This window comes from Brachycentrus maculatus, unplaced genomic scaffold (assembly GCF_059751285.1).
Source record: "Brachycentrus maculatus isolate JH-2025_06_01 unplaced genomic scaffold, ASM5975128v1 h1tg000310l, whole genome shotgun sequence".
Lineage (NCBI taxonomy): Eukaryota > Metazoa > Arthropoda > Insecta > Trichoptera > Brachycentridae > Brachycentrus > Brachycentrus maculatus.
This window is the reverse complement of record NW_028281060.1, coordinates 687,343-712,894: the sequence shown is the minus strand read 5'-3', so window position 1 is coordinate 712,894 and position 25,552 is coordinate 687,343. Positions and strand designations below refer to the sequence as shown.

The following is a 25,552-nucleotide window of genomic DNA, read 5'->3' as shown; positions in this document are numbered from 1 at the left end:
TTCCGAAACCGGTAGTCACGAATAAGTGTTTATAAAAGTGGAATTACACAAAGTGAACAATGGATAACAAGGAGAAGATTTATATTTACTATAGATAAACTGTTAGAAATCCTTTCGATTTCTTGCCATGTCCATCCTAGACACGAGGTATTCCCGTGGTATTTCTCTCCGCATGCCCCTTCGGAGAGGTGATTTACGGCCGGCAATCAAGAAACCCGTGGCATTGCGACCCAAAAATGACCGCAGCATTAAAAAGTAATAAATCACTCTGGAAGAGCTAACGGAAAATTACGTACAGTACCGCGTAATCAAATCATGGACTTTGCTTTGCTGCGAAGCGTGGCTGGCCAGTTTGTCGAAAATGCGTACACAGAAATTTCTAACTAACTAACCATTACCGCTGTTATATTACCATACCACAAAGTCAACAATGCTTTTAATACCTTATGTACAGATAATTAAGATAATCATTGAAGTTAACTTGATCTAAATGCATATTATGGGCGTTTGTGCACTACGCGGAATTACACGGAATTTTACCGTCCGGCACGTCAGTTAGCGTTTTAAAACGATTATTGGCTTGGATTAACTTGTGCTTTTGTCCATATTTCTTCGGATCAGTGCTCTTGATCGGTGCGTGAACACGTTGCGCGTAAATTCGATCACGCTAAACTGTCGTTGTCGCTTTCATTTTTCAAAACCGGACTGCCGGACGGTAAAATTCCGTGTAGTGCACAAACGCCCTAAGTATAATGAAATATATCGGAGGGCATGTAGTACTAGATGTATGGATGTGAAGGAGGCGAGGAGTGTATGTCAGGGACATAAGAGTGCGGCGTTCCATCCTTTCTGCCTACCCCTGAGGAGATACGTCGTGATGGTAGTAGTAATTTGAGTAGTGTGGTTGTCAATAATAGGTAGAATTGGTGAATGTTACAAGTGTGTAAGGTGATTTACTAAACGAGCCTATAACGGTCGTCAGCCCCGTAAATGCCCAGACTTCTATATTCTTCTTCATCTTTGATGAGATGTCAAAAAATATTACGCATAATGCATTCCTTACACATATAGAGTTTTTTAAAGAATGCCGACTTAAATGTAGGTAAGTACTTTGTGCCTAAGCTTTACCATGCTTATTATAAACATTTTTAATGATTAATTTATCATTAAAATTAAGAGCATTATGTTTTTTTTCATTCATCCTTTCAAGAGATATATTTCGTTTGATAAAACTGGACTTATAAGTACGTCGCTGTGGTCTCTGAGACTTTTATACTATCTTTATATTACCAGTATAATATTGTAATCGCCTTTACAATTGAAATCCGCGCATCGTTCGCCATTCATAGCTGAATTAAAATCTTATTTAGCTAGTTGCTTCAACTTAGCGCTATAGAGCGGTCGTCCGCTGTCAGCTGTCACTCTTGCCGCCAAAAACAATTTAGCCATTTTCGAAAAATAGGCTATCGCGTTCCAAAATTGCCAGCCAGCCGATCATTTTGAGAATGTGAAGCCGTTCTTATTTTCAAATTTGAAAACAAAACGGGTTTTAAAAGAGAGTTTCAAATTTATTGGATCTTGAAAATGTAAGTGTTTTTTGTTGCAATTATTCATTTATATGCGCCTGTATTAGAGATATTTATTTATTTTACATTTAAAAAATAATTAAATTATAATTTTTCAAATAATTACGTGGGCTAGTACTGCAATTAAATTCAGTTAATCGTCGGGTAAGTCTCATATAAAGTAAAATAATATTTGGGAGAAACCGAAGAAAGAAAATCGTTTTAAGCTTTTTTTAATAAAAATTCACAACGTTTTTAGTGTGTCCAAATACTTGTCCATAAATTTGGATTTTCTCCCCTAAGGAGTTATTTTTACATTTTGAAATTATAACGAACTACCTAACCATAACGCCGCTTCCCTGTAGGGACAGGCGTAGAGAATAGAACGCCACACCAATCTGTTTTTGCAAAAAATCTTCGCTTCTTCTACATTCATGCATCTCTTCATACATACCCAATTATTCCGACTCCTGACCTGACCACGCCTACGTAATTGAAATTCTTAATCATGTCAAGTTTTCTTTGGTCTTTTTCTGCTTCTATTACACCAACCCCATTCACCTCATAAATTGGTTTTACTATTCTCTCTTCTCTCTCATTGTGAAATAGAATTAATAAATATATTTTTCTGACGACATGTCAAATATGTGTCATATACCAGAACAAAATTATAATGTAGTTGTAAATAGAATCAGAGGAAGGCCGAAGAAAACTTGACATGAAATTCAAATACTCAATAGCAGTCGGGTCAGGAGTGGAAATGATTATTCCTTGCTTGTATTACTAACCATATTCACCTCATAAACTTATTTTACTGTTTTTTCTTCACTCATTCGATTCACACGCCCAAACCATCTCAACACACCTTTCTTAATTTTACCGATAATGCCTAAATTATAACAAATGAATAAACGTGCTTATTTATCACGATACGTTTTTATTTATTTAAAAACTATATCTAGTTTAAATATTTTACCAGCAGATATTTCTAGATTTGTGTCACATTCGTCGTGAACTATATTTAAAGGTCATATGGAGTAAACATGATATTATTTTGATAAAATAAATTACTAACTTTTAAACACACACGTGCATACAACGTGCCTAGGCCACACCGAAATTTTCCACAAGACTAAGTGGCAATACTGGAATATTTAAATTTAGAATTTACGCGCAAAAAATCATCGAATTTCATTCGGCGGGAAAATAATCTATGGATATGCACAATATTATATTTTTATGGCTAATGAATTAAATCTTACCTATCAAACTCAAGACGAAATTAATGTGTAGGTACTTAAAGATTTGAGTAAGTACTTAAATGCATCGCGGGAGTTAAGTGATCATGTTACTCTGAACGATGATGTTCGTAAGAACCTAACATGACACACTCAATAACTCGACACTGGCTATAACACCCAAGATGGGTGAAAAGCCATTAAAAAGAAGAAGAAGAAGAAGACATGACACACACACACACACACACAGAAGAAAAGTTCTTTCTTCAGTCATTCATTCACATGCCCAAACCATCTCAACACACCTTTCTTAATTTTATCCATAATGCTTATCTCAGGCTTGCATGCTTTCCTTATATCACCATTCGAATATCTAATAATAATAATAATTTGGGATGATTAATACTATATTTTTAGTAAATCACTACCTCGAATATACTTAAAAAAAAATTTATTGGGGACAGTAAAATTATGAAAATGATTTAGCAAACACATGCGTTTTACTTTTTACTAAGGATCATCTTACTCTTACTGTTTCTAACTACTGGTGGAATAACATCCCATGCCATCAGGACCGCAAGAGCAAAGACACGCTCACCAAATTAAGTGTGCTGATTGCAGTCTGGTAAGAATACTTTACCCAAGGCAGTTATAGCCGATCAAAGCCCTATCTACCAATGTGTCGGGAATGCACAGCTCTTTTAAATACTCTGGAGTCGTATTATTGCATTGGTTTATACATAATCAAACACAGTTTTTACTTAAATTTTTCGTGCGTTATCATGTAATTACCGGTGAAGATCACACATCATCAATCAAATATAGCACCCTTTATACGCCATTTGGTGGAAAAACAGATTGAAATAATAATTAAATTCGTGATATGCTGAATATGACGAATTTCTTTAACGTAATAACCGATCGACCGAAGGGCATCCATCACAAGGATGTATATTTTTCAATTCATTGCTACATTTAAATTAATAGTTTGCCACTTTTATACAGAATAGGCCCGATCGAAGAGTTAAAAACCGGGGATAGTTGTATTATCTTACAATAAATGAAAGGTACATTTTTTAAATTGTAGTCTATTCTCTAATATAATGAAAAACTGACCCACAATACGTAAGAACTAAGTTCTTGGTGTGTATGTAATGTAATGATCTTGGTACATGAACTTGTTCGAAAGTAAAAGCTGTTCTGTACTCTGTAAGAGTGAGTACTTAGAGTAATATGTAGGTATCTAGTATCTACATAATACATGGAAATGCAACTGAGATTGTATCAATACGTATAGCAATAAAAGAGAAAATAAATTTACTTTTATTACAATATTATGACCACTTATTTAAATTTATTAAAAGATCAATTTATGTCGAATATCAATCGAAGTTGTATGTATCAGACTCATTTATTGAATTGCCTAACGCCTAAGTTATATTGAAACCTAGCTACGGCTTATTCAGCACCGCTTATCCCATGAACATTAGTGTTTATTAAATATGGTATTATGTCCACCTCCGTGGTAAGGTCAGCGTGTTAAGCTATCGTGCTGGAGGTCCCGGATTCGATTCCCAGGGGGAGGTGGTCAAAATTAATATGAGTGATTTTACACTCTAAACATTTATTTAATATAACCTTCGACTGGCCCCTCGCCTTGCCTTCATGTAAGTTACGATCAATAAAACACTGTATCAATACGATGCAGTACCCTATGCACCATTGGGTGCGGATAAGGGTTTGAAGATGATCCTGAGCTGCCAACCGAAACGATTTATAAATCACTTTACTTTCGAGTGATTACCATTTAATATCACACTGCATCAATCGAATGTAGTGTCTTTTACATAATTTGATAGAAAAATGCAGTCACTGGAAAAAATATTTTACTTAAACGTCATATCACCCATTCGAAGATAAAACTGAGGTATAAAAAAAGTCCCTTTGAATGCTAAATGTTGATTAAAAGTACCTACCTACCTTTAAGCCGGCATTCCTTTAAAAAAATGTATATGTGTAAGGAATGCATTACAAATAATATGCATTTAAGGTCATGTTATCTTAATTATACATAAGATTAATGCTGCATTCCTTTTACCACAAAGATTTTTCCGACGCGAGGCAGATTGGGCTGGCGCCATAACGGTTCACATTTCAAAAAATAACAAAATATATACTACTGTTGGTACCACTGTTCCATTTTCGTAATGAGCATACTGTAGGACCTAGAGAACGCAGCTGTCGAAATAATTACGCAGAGTACCTACTTCGCCAGTTGAAAGTCTATCCCAATTTTCGCTATGGTCGAGCAATCGCAATTTTATCTTGAAAAATATCTTTTAGAAACTTGTGTTCTTAATGGATTCTAAATTTGTTGATTTCGATCGATTTTCTTCTTTTATCACTTCATCTTTCCGGTGAATATATAATATAGGGACTAGTTTTTTTTTAAATAAACTACTTCAATTAAAAAATTAATGTTAGTTTGTTTTAAATTTTATATAGTTATTTAATATATAAAAATAAATATGTCCGCCTCCGTAGTGTAATGGTAAGCATGCTCGGCTACTGTTCTGCAGGTCCCGGGTTCGATTCCCAGGGGGGTTCAATAAATAAAAGTGATTTTTTCACTCTAATATTTATTCAATATTACACTGGACTGGTACCTGAAGTGGAGGGCTGATCACCTTTCCTTCATGTGTAATCGATCGAGATAACACTGCGTTTATATGAAGCAGTGCCCTATGCACCATTGGAGTGCGGTAAGGGTTTTATTATTTTATTATTTAATATATTAAATGTTAAAATCAAGCACTGATTTTTTTAGTCTAAGTTGTATTTTTTTTAAACACAGAAAAATTATTTTTCTGACAACTGTTTCGCTTTGTTATGTCATTTTCAAACGAATGTCATTCATTTGAAATTCGTTTCGTCACAAATTTTATTTTGTTGACTCTAAAAATCAGTGTTTGATTTTAAAATTTAATATATAAATTAAAACGAAATTCTACAAATTAACTATCCGTACAAAAAAATACCTCGCCTAAAATATTTATTATTACAAAATATCTCATAAACCATTTATTTTGACCCTCTTCGGTATCGAGCCCGGGACTTTCAGCGTGGTAACCAAGCGTAGTAACCACTACACTATGGAGACGGACATGTAAATAATCTCAAATCTAAACTAATTTAACGATTCCTTTAATTTTGTAATTAAACTGCCATAGATTTATTTATTTATTTATTTATTTGAACTTTTTGTACAATATGTGTGTACATTGGCGGGCTTATTGCTGTAAAGCAATATTTTCCAGCCAACCAAAAAAAACAGACTAGTGTGAACGATCTAGGCTTGTACCTTTTGATGTCTGTTAGAAATTAGTGGGGAGATAATGCTTGAACGGGTTAAGACAAGGATAAGACAAAAGAAAAACAAAGAAACATAAGAGAGCATAATTACAAATTTAAATTAAGAATTTAAACAGGGTAACATGAATAGAAAAACAAAATGACGATAGAGTAAGGAAGGCATGGGAAAAGGGAATCAGGTAGAAAGTTTAAGGAAGAGAGGAGGGATCAGGGGAGGAGGAGATGGACAGTTAGGGTTCTAAGGTAAGATAATGATGTTTCAGGCGTTTTTTGAACATTAAAATAGAAGGTGCATTTTTTACTTGTAGAGGTAGTTCATTCCAGAGTCTAGAATTATAAAACGGATTTTTTTATAAATGGCGATTGATTTAATATTCAATTCTCAATATTATTATTACAATTACATACAAGGCTGGTATTTTGCGTTATGTCAAAAAGAATTGCTAATCATTTTTATAGAATGGTGAAAACTGAAACTGTTTTTTTCTGTCAGAATATTTTCTTGCCAGATGTATTTTAAAACAACCCAGAATCAATTAAAATATAATAGTATGTAAATGCGTTACCTATAACTGGTAATGTATTATGTTAGCCTGTAACATTAATCAAAGCAATCGAAGTTTTCACATCATATAAATTTGTTTTGGTTACATAAAGCGATATTAAATTATTAATGTCAGTATGTATTTATGTAAGATATCACCTTGTAGTCGATATTTTTATTACTGTCATTAAAATTGATTTCCTCGTTTCAATTATCCACTTTTCATAACTTAACCAGTTGTGAAAAATAAGTATAACATATTGTAAGCAGAGGCACGCTATACTATACATGCTATACTATATGCTATACTATATGCTATACTATACTCCTCCGCCTTCGTAGTGTAATGGTCAGCACGCTCTGCTACCGTTCTGGAGGTCCCGGGTTCGATTCCCAAGGGGGGTAAAATAAATATAAGTGATTTTTTCACTGTAATATTTATTCAATATTACCATGGACTGGTATCTGAAGTGGAGGGCTGATCACCCTTCCTTCACGTGTAAACGATCAAGAAAACACTGCGTTTATATGACACAGTGCCCTATGCACCATTGGGGTGCGGATAAGGGTTTTATTATTATTATTATACTATAATATATGTATAGTCACAACAAGAGCGTAGGCTCTTTTTAATGTGATAAGCCAGAGTAGTCAAGTGGCTTATCACGTTTTCTTCTCTAATTCTTCTTCTTCCTGGCTCCATCCCAACATATCGTCTTTGTCTCCTCTCTCAGCTCTCCTCGTCTTCAGGTTGTAGACCCTTCTATCATGGACGTCTCTAGGCCATGCCTTCGAATCATGTCATCTTTCTGTAGCATCCGTGAATTTTTCAGTCTTCCTCTAGAGGTTTTTCGAGGATATCCATGGCGATCGCCTGGTTCGCAATATGTTCAGGCTCTCTGCGTCATATGTGGCCATACCATCTCAATTGACTTTCCTCTATCTTATTATTGATGTCTGTCACACCCAGGCTTTTACGAATGTGTGAACTCTTTATTTTGTCTCTAAGGGACACTCCAGCTGACCACCTAAGCATTCGCATTTCACCAGTTTCTAGTTGCCTAGAGTAGGTGTTATACATCGTCCAGCATTTAGGTGTACATACATATATACATATATACTATATATGTATATCGGTAGTGTACTGGCAAAGGGGTATATCTGTCAAATTTTGCATTTTCTTAGTTTGTTCCACAAAATGTCTAAAATAGTGTATTCCATAATCTGGCAAAAGGATATAGCTGAAGTTGCAATACCTATTTAGTTAGGATATGTACATATAAAAATACATAAAACAAATGAGTTATTTAATTTCACGAGTTTGTTTTTGCTCTCCTGTAAAATTTGGTCTGAGACAGATATACCCCTTTGCCTTTACACTAGCGATATATATATATATATATATATATATATATATATATATATATATATATATATATATATATATATATATATATATATATATATATATATATATATATATATATATAAATATATATATATATATATATACATATAAATATATATATATATATACATATAACTGGTCAATTACCAGTTAAACTAACCAAGCAGATTTGGAAATAGTATTATTTATAGGTCACATTTTGAAACTAGACACGGTCTTGAAATTCAACGGTTTAATTTTTAATTTATTCAATAATGTCTAAATATGAAGACTCATGCTCCAATTTTTCAACGTATTTGTGAAATAATTCTTACAATAAATTAAATTGCTGTGATGCAACTACTCACATATACAAAATATTATGTTATTTTAAAATATGTGGTTTAAAATGCAGTTAGAAGGCATATTTATACGATAATATTGCATTTGGGTGCATTTAGCGAAAGTTAGACTAATCAACGAGAAGTCCATACAGTCTAATAGGATTTGATATGACATACATTCAACTACAATCCTACACACATTTAAAATAATTCAGATTTGTGAACACGTGAATACGTGTTCACAAATGGACACACTCAAAATGTTGTACATACAAAATCCATTCAAACTTTGATTTGAACAAAACGCTCATTCCTTTCAACAACGTCATATTTCAAAAAACTTGATTTTTCGGCAGATCGTTTTTAAAGTTTAAGAATGTAATAAAATATATTGAAAATAAATATATATTGAAAATAAATATCAAAATAAATATAAGAGTTTCTGCTTAATAAAAAGCTTCTTTACATCTCACCAATAGATGTCTCTAGTGAAGTTCTAGTGATTCATGAACAAGGTTTCTATATTGGTTCATATAAATAGAACTTCCAAGAATTTGAGTAGTGTGGTTGTCAATAATGGGTAGAATTGGTGAATGTTACACGTGTGTAAAGTGTTCACTTAAACCAGCCTATGACGGTCGTAAGCCCCGTAAATGCCCAGACTTCCATATTCTTCTTCATCTTTGATGAGATGTCAAAAAATAATATGAAAATATCAAGCCACTTATTGAACATTTTACTGTGCAACAGATCTTTTTAGGTAAAACCTGAATGTTTTTTCTCCATTTGAAAAATATTTAGTATTTTTTTTTAAATAAATAAACAATATCTTTTCTTCAAAATGCAAGAACAACACTTTCTGCCCTGTATCGGGTAAATATTAAGTCATAAATATGCCGCTTTTTCCGAGATATAGTACATTTTCTGCACATTTCGAAAACATGCGCAAATGAAAATTTACGATTTTTGATATTGTATATGTTGTTGAAAGGAGTGAATTTTTGATGTTGTATATATTTTGTATATGTTGTTGAAAGTAAAATTGTGAGGCATCCAATCTTCGTATGCCATCACGGCTCAACAAAATTTTGTCATTTATCTATGGAGATATACGATTGAAAATCGTCCGCCTACCACATGTTACGACTACGAATTAATTTAACCGTCGAATTCATTAATTTTATGACATAATTTTAAGAGTAAGCGCCTGTACAAAATTTCTAAATAATTACATTGCAAGTAAATTATTTACTAGCTGGGTAGGTACTCGAACAAGCACGTGCGAGAAAGGTGTTCTTTTAGTAAAAAACAAGTACTTAACTAGATAATGCAGTACCTACGTACTAAACGAAAATCGTCATTTTTTAAATAAGAAAATGGTTGATGAGATGCCTGAATGTATGAAGAATGAAAAGAGTCTGAAAGAATTTAAAAAGAAATGTTTTGTTTACTGTAAGGAAATGTAAATATATTTATACAGATGATGTAAATTAAGTGTAAATAACAGTTTATGTTTTTTTTTTGACATCTCATCAAAGATGAAGAAGCATATGATGATGAGATGTCAAAAAAAAATAGTATAAAAATAACTCCTGTAATTGGAGACAATCCAGATTTTGTGAACAAGTATTTGGACACACTCAAAAGGTTGTAAACAGTTTATGTTAGTGTAATTAGCTAATTAAAGAAATAAATTATATATTAGAGATAATTTACTTCTTTAATTAGCTAAGGGATATTTATTATTAAATTGTATATAGAAATAAAATATATGTTAAAAAAATATTCGCATATTAATTTTACTTGTATTTGTTTCGTACCTACTGTGGTGAGGTGCGTGAAAAAAATTATATCCTCGGATAGTATTTTTTCATATTATTTTTTGACATCTCATCAAAGATGAAGAAGAATATGGAAGTCTGGGCATTTACGGGGCTTACGACCGTCATAGGCTGGTTTAAGTAATCACTTTACACATGTGTAACATTCACCAATTCTACCCATTATTGACAATTACACTACTCAAATTCTTGGAAGTTCTATATATATGAACCAATTTAGAAACCTTGTTCATGAATCACTAGAACTTCACTAGAGACATCTATTGGTGAGATGTAAAGAAGCTTTTTATTAAGCAGAAACTCTTATATTAGAATGTATATTAGTATTTTTTCACTTAAATATTAATTTAACCAAACATTTTAATGACTTAAATCGTATTCTGTGATAAGGTAGCTGGATTTTTATTATTAAGTACAATTTTTTAGCACTTGTCTATTACTACTATTATATGCAGTAAACACCCCGTATAACGTTGAGATAAATACCGCATTATCGGAGGAAATATTGTGGGGGTTCAATTTTTAAATTCTATTTTAAGTTTAAATGACTCACTTCAGTTATTTCTGCTGGTTGATATGTAGAAATACGATTTAAAACATAATGTTACCCATTTTAATGTTCCCTGCGATAACGTAGTATATATCTCAGCGTTATAAGGGGGTTAACTGTATATATATATATTTATATATATATATATATATATATATATATATATATATATATATATATATATATATATATATATATATATATATATATATATATATGTATGTAATGGTCAGCATACTCGGCTACCGTTCTGGAGGTCCCGGGTTCGATTCCCAGGGGGGTTTAATAAATATAAGTGATTTTTTCACTCTAATATTTATTAACTATTACACTGGACTGGTACCTGAAGTGGAGGGCTGATCACCTTTCCATCATGTGTAAACGATCGAGATAACACTGCGTTTATATGAAGCAGTGTCCTATGCACCATTGGGGTGCGGTAAGGGTTTTATTATTTATTATATATGTATATATATATATATATATATATATATATATATATATATATATATATATATATATATATATATAAGCTCTAGGTTATATATTTTTTCCTTACAAGGTCGAATATTAACGGGATTTATGAATACGAGTATATGTAGGTTCACACTAGTACATTATAATACTTTTTTGCATAATCTCCAAGATTTTATGCAAATGTTTACATGCGTAATTTACGACTAAATTATCCAAGTGGAAATTACACTCGGATGTAACATAATATATCACATTTTATAGCTATTAGTTACATATGTGTTACATAAATACCTAGAAGCTTGTTTTGGGCATGTAGGTACATATATCGCTCACTCCTTTCAAGAACGTCATAAATCAAAATTCGTCAATTTTCAGTTGTGCATGTTTTCACAACTGAAATGCCCAGAAATGCCCAGAAATGCCCAGAAAATGTACTATATCCCAGCAAAAGAGGCATATTTTTAACTTAATATTTACCTGCTACAGGGCAAAAAGTGTTGCTTTTGCATTTTGAAGAGAATGTATCGTTTAATTATTTTTTTGAATTTATCAAATATTTTTCAAATGGAGAAAAAACAATCAGGTTTTACCTAAAAAGATCTGTTGCACAGTAAAAAGTTTAATAAGTGGCTTGATATTTATTTTCAATACATTTTATTATATTTTTAGACTTTAAATACGGTCTCCTGAAAAATCAAGTTTTTTGATATATGACGTTGTTAAAAGGAGTGAGCGATATATGTAAGTTATAATTAATTTGATATTATTACTTTTGTACATCGATCGGAAAAATAACACTTTTTATTGGTACGGTGTTGTGAAATATCTAACAGATTTGTACACGGAAAATAATAATAGTAAAAATAATGCTCGTGTAATATATTTATATCATTCTCAATATTATTAAATATAGCAGCAAGATCAAGATATACAAAACTTGTGTCCGACCCATCATGACGTATGGAATCGAAAGTAGAGCAGACACCGCTGCCACAAAAAACAAGCTTAGAGTGTCAGAAATGAAGACTCTGAGAAGCATAACAGGCAAGAGTCTTCGAGATAGACTGAGAAATGCCAAGATCAGGGAAATATGCGAGATCGAAGATGTCGTTAGGTGGGGAAGGCAACGAAGAAGACAATGGTATGCGCGTGTGAGGAGAATGGAACCATCCAGACTCCCCCACATCGCATTGTACGGCCAACCCCATGGTAGACGACTCCCGGGCAGACCACCAAAGAGATGGGCCGATAGCTGGGAATCGACGTCGCAGGAGGCTAATTAATCCCTCTTAAAAACAGGCCGTAAGGCCTACAATAAGAAGAAGAAGAAGAAGAATATTATTAATATTTAAAGCATTTACTTTGTGGTTAGTCATTTTTACTTTTTTATTTTTTTACTAAAATGTTAATAATATATTTCTTTGTATATATTTATATGTACACACTATATACTGTATATACTCCGTGGCCAGGTCAATGATTTTTTAAATATAAGAAATTCAAACATAGACCTCTTAAAATAAATAATTAAAACGGGAAATAGATAGGGTGTTTCCTTCAGAGTTCATGACAACCGGAAACTCCGCCCCTTTAGGGCCCGTTTCGCAATTCAATTTTAGACCTTTTTTTAAACCTCCACTTTTACGAGTGATTTTAGCTCTAATAAACCAAATACATTGTTATAACGATAAATAAATGATATATTTTTTATGCACATATAACATGATACTACATATAAACAAAAAAAGAAGAAAAAGTCCGTCTCCAAGCACAGGAGTTCAGTCTCTTTTTTGGAGAGGCAAGCGCAACTAAAATAGTTAGATTGTATTAAGTAGAAATGTATAGAATTGGTATAAAATTGTATATAAAAAAAATAATTATATTAATAATAAAATAATAATAAACCCTTATCCGCATCCCAATGGTGCATAGGGCACTGCGTAATACAAACGCAGTGTTATCTTGATCGTTTACACATGAAGGAAAGGTGATCAGCCCTCCGCATTAGGTACCAGTCCAGGGTAATATTGAATAAATAGTGCAGTGAAAAAATCACTTATATTTATTTTACCCCCCCCCCTGGGAATCGAACCCGGGACCTCCAGAACGGTAGCCTAGCGTGCTGACCATTACACTACGGAGATGGACCTTCGAGTTAAGCTTAGACTATGATGTTCTCTGCGTAAATCTAACCATGATGTTTGTGTAAAAGCAATAAAATAAAGAATTGATATGAAGTCAAGGTCCCGTAATTATATTAAATACATAAAAATAATAATAATAAATTAAAATTAGAGGAGATAGAGATAGGAGCGAAAATAAAATTCCAATAATTATAATAATTAACTGACTTCAAGGAAAAAATTTAATAAACTATTCGATCTACAATAAATCACACTAAAATGTAGACAGTAAAAATTACTGTTACCTAAAAAAAATATCTTTTATATAAATATTACATTTTTGATATTATATAAAATTAAGAAAACCTCTTTTTGTCACTCGAATATTATGTAGACTAGTTTGGGAACCTACAGATGCTTCCATCTACGTGGTTGAATAAAGTTCCGAAACTAGTCGTAACAATATAATACTCAAGTATAATACTCCGCTCCCATTTCTGACTATAGTGTCGGGTTGTGGTCCCGTGGTTAGTGTCGCGGACTCTTAAGTCAAAGTTTCTCGGTTCGAACCCCTCTACCGCAATTTGATACCTATTTTTAATAATGAACCGCTTAAGCTCACAGAAATAGTGTGAAATTGAAATATTTGTGTAAATAATAAAAACACAAATATTTCTCTATTTAAAAAAAAATGAAGTAAACATTTATGAGGTGAACTCATAAATGTGTTTTATCATTATTTTTTCTCTCATTCGTTCAATTGCCCAAACCATCTCAACACGCCTTTGTTAATTGTATCGATAATGCTTATCTCAGCCCAGCATTCCTTTCCTCATTTCACCATTATCTAATACACATCGTATTACCGCACATTCGTCTGAGAGATTGCATTTTGACTGCATTCAGTCTACTTTTATACTTATTTTACTCCATTGTTCACTTCCAAACATTAGCGTTGTACCAGGACTCCGTTTAGTACTGCCAGTTTGGGTTTATAAAAATTATCGCAAACTATTGTTGATAAACCTGACTTTCTTGTGTAATCACATAACCTACTCGGAAGAAGGAATACGACACTGTCACGAAACGACAGTAATAATACCTGTGCCGCACCTGAATTATTCTATAATTTAATAATAAATAGGCACAACTTGTCAGGTCCGAATGGGAGATTTTATGTACAAGTTCGGACGAAATCCGCTAGATGTCCGAAGAATTCCGGAACTAGTGTCAAATTTGACGGAATATCGCCATCCGGCCGCGGGATGGGCCGCATCATGAATTAGAACTAACTCACTATCCCGCCGCTTACCGTAGAAATAGGCAGAGAGGATATAACGCCACACTAATCTGTCGGCAAGCAATCTTCGCCTTTCCCCATTCATACATCATCTCATACATTATTCTTCTTTTAACCCTTACCACACCCTATGGTGCATAGGGCACTGCATCGTATTGAGTGTAAAATCACTAATATTTATTTTCACCCCCCCCCCTCTCTGGGAATCGAACCCGTGACCTCCAGCACGGTAGCTAAACATGCTAACCATTACACTACGGAGGCGGACAATACATACCCGCCGATTATTCCGGCTTCTGACCTTACCACGCGTAAGTGTTAGAAATACTTAGAACATGCCAAGTTTTCTTTGGTCTTCCTCTGTTACCACACTTACTACCAACCACATTCGCCTCATAAATTTATTTTATTCATTATTCACTCACTATGAATTAGATTTTTCAAATATTATTTTCTGACCATATATCAAAAATATGTTGTATAAATATACCAATACTATTTTATGAAGCGAATGTACTTGGAGATAGAAGCAAAGGAAGACCGAGGAAAAACTGGCATGATCATTTCAAATATTTGAACATGGTCATGTCAGAAGTCTGAATAATCGGCGAGTATGTACGAGGAGGTAGCGGAGCATGTTGACCATTACACTGCGGAGGCGGACAAAACCTACCGTTCTGGAGGTCCCGGGTTAGATTCCCAGGGGCAGTCAAATAAATATAAGTGAATTTTTCACTCCAATATTTATTCAATATTACCCTAGAATATTCAATATATTCTATCTGAAGCGGAGGGCCGATCACCTTTCCTTCGTGTGTTAACGATCAAGATAACACTGCGTTTATATAATGCAGTGCCCTATGCACCATTGGGGTGTGGATAAGGGTTTGAAATTAATGTACAAGGAGACGCATGAATATGGAAGCGGTCAAGATTGTTTGCACAGACGAATAGGTGTGGCATTGAATTCTCACTGCCTACCCCTGCAAGAATGCGGCGTGGTATTAAGTATGATGATGTGGTTGTATCGATTCGATCAAAAGACAATATTTATGATAGAGTACTTTTATGGTAACCCTATACTTAACACACGCACACTTGACCCTATTATGCACGCAATCTACGACCGGCAAAGTTTACCTGCCTTTATTTGTGTGTCAATGATATTTTTTATGTAATAGGTAAATATTACATTATTTTCTTGTTGAGTTGAGTACTCCACACACTTGACCTAGCCACTCCATTGTAATGCAGTTCCCCTTGATCAGGGCTGGCCACACTTTTGATCATTTTCACATATCAATCAGCGGCAACAATCACAGAAATAAATCCACTCATTCTGAAAACTCCCAAAATGTGGAATAAATTATTACAATCTTGAAAAAAGATACTGTAGAACGGGGCTACTTGAACTTTGATGTGTTATTTGAGCCCAGTACAAAAAAATATTTAGATTATGGTATCGATCGAAGTATCGTGACAATAAGTGCCACCTGTCAGGGAAACAATGAATCATGTCGATACGTTCATTATTGTAGACCAAATACATAATAATCTTTTTTTGTACTGGGCTCAAGTAACACATCAAAGTTCAAGTAGCCCCATTCTGCGGTACCTGTTTTTTAATTATATGTTCAAACATCGTATCAGTTAAGTTATTATAAGAAAAGAAAGTTATTAAACGCCAAAAATATAATTAAATTTTAAATAAACAAAGATAATTTTACAATTTGAGTATGTCCAAATACTTAACAAATCTGGACTTTCAACAATCTCAATCCAACATAAATCGGCTCTTTTGAACTCATGTACAGCCTCATAAGATAAATGATATCGTTCACTCCTTTCAACAACGTCATATGTATATCAAAAATCGTCAATTTCCAGTTGTGCATGATTTCAAAATGCACAGAAAATGTACTACATCCCAGCAAAAGCGGCATATTTTTAACTTAATATTTACTCGCTATGGGGCAGAAAATGTTGTTTTGGCATTTTTAATAAAAAGGTATCGTTTAATTATTTTTTCAAATATACTCAATATTTTTCAAATGGAGAAAAAACATTCAGGTTTTACCTAAAAAGATCTGTTCCACGGTAAAAAGTTGATAAGTGGCTAGATATTTATATTTAAATACATTTTATTACATTTTTAAACTTTAAAAACGATCTCCTGAAAAAATCATGTTTTTTTATTTATGGCGTTGTTGAAAGGAGTGAGCGATATATGTAATAAAACCTCGATATAACAGACCACTATATACAACGAATTTCAGATATAACGGACAAAAAATTCAGGTAAATGTAAAAAACGCCCTGTTAATATTATATATGCTTAAATTTAAGTGTCATCGTATGTAAACAATTTTTAGAGGCCATGATAATCACAAATTATGCCTCAAAACTTCAAAAGTGCAAATAAAACATGATTCCTTTTTCAAAGCCAAAAGCAAGCGCGTCAATATCAAACAGCAACGTCACTTTACGACGAGTGTCCTAAGACAATGAATAGAATGTTGTCTGTATTTTGAATTTTTTTATTTATATATTAATACAGAATTCATATGTTCAAAAAAGTTTTTTGATTTATTTTAAACAAATTTTTATAAAACGGACTTTCGGCTTTAACGGACACTCCCTCCCCCTCAATTGGTGGAAGGGATACTAATTAGTCCGTTGTATTGAAGTTTTCCTGTAATTTTAATTTAAATCTTATCACTCAGGATGGGCAAACTTCTCACACATCTTAATCAAACATCAGAAATATTAGGCATTTGTTTTATTATTGCAGACAGAGAAGATGTTTCTTCAGACAGAGCTATGTTCCTTGTTGGTGCTTGTGACGCTACAAGGCGCCTTCAGTGGGGTGCTGGTGGCAGATCACACCATGTCCAGGATGATAGAACTGACTTCCAAAACGCCGTATTGCAAACTCCACAGTGACAGGTGAAACTCCATCATGGATTTTGTTTTATTTAGGAATTTAACAAATCAGCAACCGCAAGTTATGCACTTATACGAGTATAACAAAACAAGTAATAAATAATTAATTTAATTTAAAAAAAGAGAAATATTTGTGTTTTTATTGTTTTCACAAATATTTCAATTTCATACTATTTCTGTCAGCCTAAGCTGCTCATTATTAGAAATAGGTATGAAATTGTGGTGGAGTGGGTTATAACCCAGAAACTTTGATTTAAGAGTTTCTAGGTTCGAACCCACTCAACCACAACCTGACACATAATATAAAACAAGTACTTGTATTATTCTTTCGGGTTTTTTTAGATGGGAGTTGCATTTATTATTTACCTTGTTTATTATGTACAAAGTTTATAGATTAATTAGTAGATTTCTGTTTCTTCCAGCAAAAAACATGTTTTATTTTAATTTGTGTTGAGAACAGGAAGGATAAACTAGTGTGAGCCACTCAGGTACTTCTCAGCATTTGCAATGATACTGAGAGGAAACCACGTTAAACTCTTCAGGAGAAGCCGAACTGTTAGCTGTCGTCAACAGTCGTTCCGTTCCACTAGAAGAGGGTTCGGTATTTTGTATCCTAGCTTGGTCTATAGTACCAGTGTCTTTCACTAGTTTTATCATGTATGATACCACCTCTCGTGAGGAGAGTTCCTTATGAACTAACATGGATCTCATGCTGGATAGGTCCTTACCCAGGCTCCTACAATGTGCCTCCAGCTGTTGTATTTGAAGGCTATTTTGTCTTGTCTTTGACACTATTTTTATCATATATGATACCAAAAATCAGAATGGAATTAAATGAAGGTTAAACTAAAATAACGATCGTTTGTTTTCCTAGGGGTGTGATCCAGAAAATGGTGCTGAGTTCCGACGCAAGGAAGGTCCGTTTGATGTCCAATGGTGCCATCACTGCTCTGGAAACAGCTTGCAGAGACAAAACACTCCTGTCTCCTCATCAAGGAGGATTTGTATATCCTGGCACCAAGTGGTGTGGACCAGGTAAGACTATTTATCTATTCACCACATCTTGAGTGTGTTCAAATTGTCATTTGCAAATCTGGATTTTTCCACATAGAAGTTATTCTTACTTTTTGACATCTCAACATAGATAAAGAAGAATATGGATGTCTGGGTATTAATAAGGCACTTCATTTTCATGCAGGGTATTTCTGGGTATTTACAAAAATCAAAGGGTGTCTGATAAACAAAGCTTTCTTAAACCAACCAAGATGGCTCCAGTGAACTCAAACATAAAGCATCATGAGATTTATTATATACCCGTCCGTAGGAGTTTGAGTAGTGCGGTTGTCAATCATGGGTAGAATGGTGAATGTTATCACTTAACCAGCCTATGACAGATCATAAGCCCTGTAAATGTCCTCTAAATATTTACCTACAGCAAGCCCTGGGGTGGCCGAGCTTAAGTTTAGCCACTCTCTCTGTCTTACATTGAATTTCATCGCCTATTTTTATCTATATCATTATCTTAATCTACATTTATATCAAGTGGTTCAAATGGTTAGGAAATACAATAGGTCATCAACCCACAGCGAGCTCTGGCTAGTGAAGGTTTAGAGCAACTCTCTGTCTTTTTGCTTGAATTTTATCCATGTTCAGGAAACAGAAGCTCAGGATGGTCGAGGTTTTAGATTAGCCACTCTATGTGTTTTTGGCTTGATTTTCATCACCTGTCTGTATCATTTGTAAAGGAGTTTGAATGTTCAGGTAACAGGGCATCAGCCTACAACGAGCTCGGACTGCACTCAGCCGAGGACCGGTGCTGCAGGGAGCACGACCACTGTCCCTCGGCCCTCGCGCCGGGAGAGTGCCGCCGGAGCGTGTGCAACCTCGGCCGGTACACGCGCTCCCACTGCGACTGCGACGCTCGCTTCCGACGCTGCCTTCAAGCACTCAATACAGGTCAAACAACTACATAATGCTTCTGTGCATCCAATGAGGGAGTCGTGTTGAATAAGAATGAGGATTTCTAGGCAGTTTAATGTTTTGTAAACTCAAAGGAATTCACTTACTTGGCCTGTTCAATTAATACGTAGACTGACTTTATAAAACAAAATGAAACTTTATTTAGAAGTTACATAGCTGGGTCTTCAAAGTCCTTCAAAGTCTTTTATCATTTACAATGACTCTTTACTAAACGAGATCTTAGGCTAGATCAGTGTCCTTCTGTGTTTATACATGTGTTTATGCACACATTTCATTTACATCTATCCTCTGTTTTCTGACACAGATTTCCTTGTCATACGCACATCTCAAAATGTTATTTTTTTCCACAGAAACTGCAAACACACTCGGTGCGGTATTCTTCAATGTTGTGCAAGTGACATGCTTTAAGGAAAGAAGGCCGTGTTCCCAATGGCAAAGGTAATATTAATACTTAACAATAAAAATATATTTTTTATAAAGGATGTCTGTTTTTATATGCTTGTCTGCAGGTAGGATAGTACGGATAGGGAATATATATTTAAAACAAGGATAAACTAGTGTGGGCCAATCAGGAAGTTCTCAGCATTTGCTCAGTACTGGGAAGATACCACATAAAACTCCCCAGGAGAAGCCGGACTGTTGACTGTCATCAACAGGCCTTCTATTCTTCCGTTCCGCTAGAGGGTTCGGCATTTTGTGTTGTGCTTGGTTTATGGTACCAATGTACGTATTGCACTATTTTTATCATCTAAGATACCACGTCTTGTGGGTGTTTCTTATGAACTAGCACGGATCCGATGTTGGATAGGTCCTCAACCAGGCTCCTGCAACACACCTCCTGCAATCTGTATGAGGAAATGCACGAATGTGGAAGGGGCGAAGATTATTTGCAAAGACAGATTGGTGTGGCGTTCAAGCTCTTGCTACTCTTGCTCTTCGGATCAAGAATGGGAAGACAGTTGTGGAGGTCCTTACCAAAAAGTTACATTTCCAATATTGCACAAAAAAAACTTTAAATGCAAATCTGTTCTGTTTACTGTATTCTATCGAAATCTTAATTAAAGTTGCAACAAAACGTGACCAATCCTGTTTTAAACCAATATGAAATAATTAAATTGCACCAAAACGTAACAAAACGTAACAATTTAATTTTAGAATTCCTGATTACTTAAAATCATTTATAATGGAAATGTAACATTTTAGTGAGGACCTCCACCTTTGTAGGTTGTAGACAAATGTGACCATTCTCGTGTTGATTGTACGCTCTTCAAATCCAGCGCCAAGAAGCAGCGGTGTGACCCCACTCCGGTGTTTGTGAAGATGCCGAGGTATCGAGATTACAGGAACCCGTACTCGCTGAAGAACCTCCTGCTCCTGGGTGACAACCAGGTGGCCAGGTTCAACCAAGGAGTCACAGTGGCTCTCGGCTCGGCCATCAAAAGCATCACAGAACTCTTTGACAAAAAATAGACGCTATAACATTAGATAGGGTAGCGTATGATAGACCTACATAAACCGGAAAGGCGAAGGAGGAGTCATTTGGTGCTGCAAACCAGTCCACAAGATTGAGACCACAGAAGAAAAAGTATTAGGTTGCCAGGATGTTTCTGCATCTAAATACAAGATGGAACTTTTTTTTTGTGTAACTGCAGACAGTTGGTAGAATACCATTTTAAATTTTTGGGTAATATATCCAAAATTAAACAAGGTTATTGGATTGAATTATACTTTTATTTACATATATGATAATATGTGACACGTTTCGTCATATTAAGACATAATCAAACACAAATTTGATAATATCTTAATAAGACGAAATGCGTCACATATCGCTCACTCCTTTCAAGAACGTCATAAATCAAAAATCGTCAATTTTCAGTTGTGCATGTTTTTGGAATGCCTAGAAAATGTACTATATCCCAGCAAAAGAGGCATATTTTTAACTTAATATTTACCCGCTACAGGGCAGAAAGTGTTGTTTTTGCATTTTGAAGAAAGGGTATTGTTTAATTATTTATATTAATTTACTAAATATTTTTCTAATGGAGGAAAAACCTTCAGGTTTTATCTAAAAAGATCTGTTGCACAGTAAAAAGTTCAATAAGTGGCTTGATATTTATTTTTAAAACATTGTATTATATTTTTAAACTTTAAAAACGTTCTCCTGAAAAATCAAGTTTTTTTATTTATGACGTTCTTGAAAGGAGTGAGCGATATATCATCCTCCTTTCCATGTCATATATCAAAAAACTAGATTTTCCGGGAGATCGTTTGAGAATATAATGAAATGTATTAAAAATAAATATCATGCCACTTATTGAACTTTTTACTGTGCGACAGATCTTTTCAACGGGTTTTTTTTTTCATTTCAAAAATATTTTTGATATTTAAAAAAATAATAAAACAATACCTTTTCTTCAAAATGCAAAAACAACACTTTCTGCCCTGTAGCGGGTAAATATTAACTTAGAAATATGCCGCTTTTGCTTGGGATATAGTACATTTTCTGGACATTCCGAAAACATGCACAACTGAAAATTGTCGATTTTTGATATATGACGTTGTTGAAAGAAGTGAGCGATATATGTATATGTAAATAAAAGTAGAATACAATTCAATAACCTTGTTTAGTTTTAGTTGTATTACCCAAAAATTTGGAACAATATTAATCACCCTATTGGAATTTTTTTTCATAAGGCGTTGTACGTCAATCATATTTGACATTTGTGAACTAGACGCTTTAGGAGAGAAAATGGAGAATGGAAAAATAAGGTATATGGATAGAGCGCTCGGGGTAGCATACCTTTACTTGTACACTAACTTGTGTAAGGTGTACACTGCTAAAGAGTCCCTTGAGCTGTATGACCAATGTAAACGTATGCACAACTTTCCTGACAACCCATTTGAAAAAAGAAAACAAATTGATTGACAGTATTTTAAATCAAATTATATTTATTTCCTATGTACCTGATTAGTTTAAGTTTATAAGTAGGTGTCTTAGCAAATGTTAATTTAAGTATTGAATTTCTCTTCCATGTATATATGTGTACACATCGCTCACTCCTTTCAAGAACGTCATAAATCAAAAAACTTGTTTTTTCAGGAGAACGTTTTTAAAGTTTAAAAATAAAACACAATGTATTAAAAATAAATATCTAGACACTTATTGAACTTTTTACTGTGCAACAGATCTTTTTAGGTAAAACCCGATGGTTTTTTCTCCATTTGAAAAATATTTAGTATATTTAAAAAAATAATTGAACAATACCTTTTCTTCAAAATGAAAAACAACACTTTCTGCCCTGTAGCGGGTAAATATTAAGTTTAAAATATGCCTCTTTTGCTGGGATATAGTACATTTTCTGGGCATTCTGAAAACATGCACAACTAAAAATTGTCGATTTTTGATTTATGACGTTCTTGAAAGGAGTGAGCGACATGTCATCTACTAAATGCAGAAATATCCTAACTGTATATAAATAAATTTTACGTGGGAGATCATTAAACTTTATAAATTAAGATTTTGACAGTCTTTTCAATCGTTTCAACAGTATTTCTTTTTAATATTTAGATTTATGTTTAAATAGCTATTTTACTTAGTAAGAACATTCATATATTTCAATACTTTCTTCAACCCTGACCCAATTAGTATACTTATTAGGGTCGTATACTGATCAGAAGTAACCGCAAACTTAACTCCAGTCTGTACAATGTTTTTCGGCGTCTCGCGCTGTACCAAAAATGAGCAAAAAGAACGCTTATAAGCGTGTCCCGCTCTCTACCAACAGTATGTGAAAGACTCTTTTAAGCGTTTCAGTGTGTTGTGTGTTAATATTACTTACGGCGGACAACGTAGTTCTTGACAGCTACTGTTGCTAAGCATTTTAATCGCTTTCCATTGCATTGTTGTTTTATAGATTTTGAATATTTTCTCAAGCATTGTGAAATTACACATATCGCTCACTCCTTTCAATAACGTCATAAATCAAAAATCGTCAATTTTCAGTTGTACATGTTTTCGGAATGTCCAGAAAATGTACTATATCCCAGCAAAAGCGGCATATTTTTAACTTAATATTTACCCGTTACATGGCAGAAAGTGTTGTTTTTGCATTTTGAAGAAAAGGTATTGTTTAATTTTTTTTTCAAATATACTAAATATTTTTCAAATGGAGAAAAAACCTTCAGCTTTTACCTAAAAAGATCTGTTGCACAATAAAATGATCAAAAAGTGGCTTCATATTTATTTTTAATATATTGTATTATAATATTTAACATTAAAAACGCTCTCCTGAAAAATCTGGTATTTTGATTTATGACGTTCTTGAAAGGAGTGAGCGATATTAGAAATGTGTGCTTTATATTTCCTTTCTTAAATTTTACTGGACTGAGTTACCACACTGATGTCTCACACATTTGTAAAGCGAAAAAACAAGTACCACCTGTTCAACGGTACAACATATATTCCAGGACGTTTCTATACATCTTACCCATACTCAATTCTGTTTACATTTGCCGTATATATATCGCTCACTCCTTTCAAGAACGTCATAAATCAAAAAACGTCAATTTTCAGTTGTGCATGTTTTCGGAATGCCCAGAAAATGTACTATATCCCAGCAAAAGAGGCATATTTTAAACTTAATATTTACCCGCTACAGGGCAAAAAATGTATATTTTGCATTTTGAAGAAAATGTATTGTTTAATTATTTTTATAAATAAATCAAATATTATTCAAATGTAGAAAAAACCTCCAGGTTTAACTAAAAAGATCTGTTGCACAGTAAAAAAATCAATAAGTGGCTTGATATTTATTTTTAATACATTGTGTTATATTTTTAAACTTTAAAATCGTTCTCCTGAAAAATCAAGTATTTTGATTTATGACGTTCTTGAAAGGAGTGAGCGATATGTCATGCTCAATTAACAGGTTACGGATCACACATAACACATACTAATCTTGGTGGTGGTTTAATACTAACTGATTAATTATTTCTTCCTCAGGAATGGATACAATGAAGAGGAAACCAAGGAGCTCTGTTCCCAGTGGAAGTTCAGACCATCGGACAAATATGTTCCACTCATGCCGCTACCGTCACAGTACTTCTAACCTTTTTTTTCTTTTTTTTCTTTTGCGTGGGAAGAGGAAAATCTTTTATAAGACGCCAGGTGACATCCGGGTCACTAGACTGGCAGTGTGGGAATCTCCCTGCTGAGAGCCTACCCACTAAAAACCTCTCCCGTGCAAGCATCTACCACACTCCGGAACCGCCGTTAGGCATTACTTCAGAGTGTGGCATTGTCAAGATCTACTGATCTAACTACAATCTACATCTACTTGTGTGGTCATGTACAGTACTTCTAACCTAACATGACCCAACCCAACCTAACCTAACCTAACGCATAAATATCTGTGGCTATCAACAGACCTTTCACTAAGTCCTTTTCAATTATTAAAAGTAACGGTCTAAAATATATTACATTCAGTATTATCATCACCAATAACATATCATCGACTTACACACATAGGTTTCTCAATCTACATTTTACTGTCAATATTTTGAGTGTGTCCTTAGATATTTTTTATTTATTTATCAATTAATTTATATTACATTTCGTGGGTATACTGCCAAAAAACGTTAACTCTATAATTCCTATTATTTAAGCTTATAATTTGACCGGATAATTTATTTACAACATTTTGAGTGTGTCCAAATACTTGTTCACAAAATCTGGATTATCTCCAATTACAGGAGTTATTTTCATATTATTTTTTGACATCTCATCAAAGATGAAGATGAATATGGAAGTCTGGGCATTTACGGGGCTGACGACCGTCATCGGCTGGTTTAAGTGATCACTTTACACACATGTAACATTCACCAAT

At 33.8% G+C, this 25,552-nt stretch overlaps 1 protein-coding gene across 1 annotated transcript; it reads left to right on the top strand.

Moving 5' to 3' along the window:
- Positions 1-1,372: 1,372 nt before the first annotated feature.
- Positions 1,373-24,990, top strand: LOC148304631 (acidic phospholipase A2 PA4). Its single transcript, XM_088267953.1, has 6 exons — positions 1,373-1,586; positions 17,533-17,687; positions 18,559-18,719; positions 19,446-19,640; positions 20,015-20,102; positions 24,670-24,990. The coding sequence occupies exons 2-6, from the start codon at positions 17,542-17,544 to the stop codon at positions 24,773-24,775; spliced, it is 696 nt and encodes a 231-aa protein (XP_088124079.1). The 5' UTR covers positions 1,373-1,586; positions 17,533-17,541; the 3' UTR covers positions 24,776-24,990.
- The last annotated feature ends 562 nt before the right edge of the window (positions 24,991-25,552 follow it).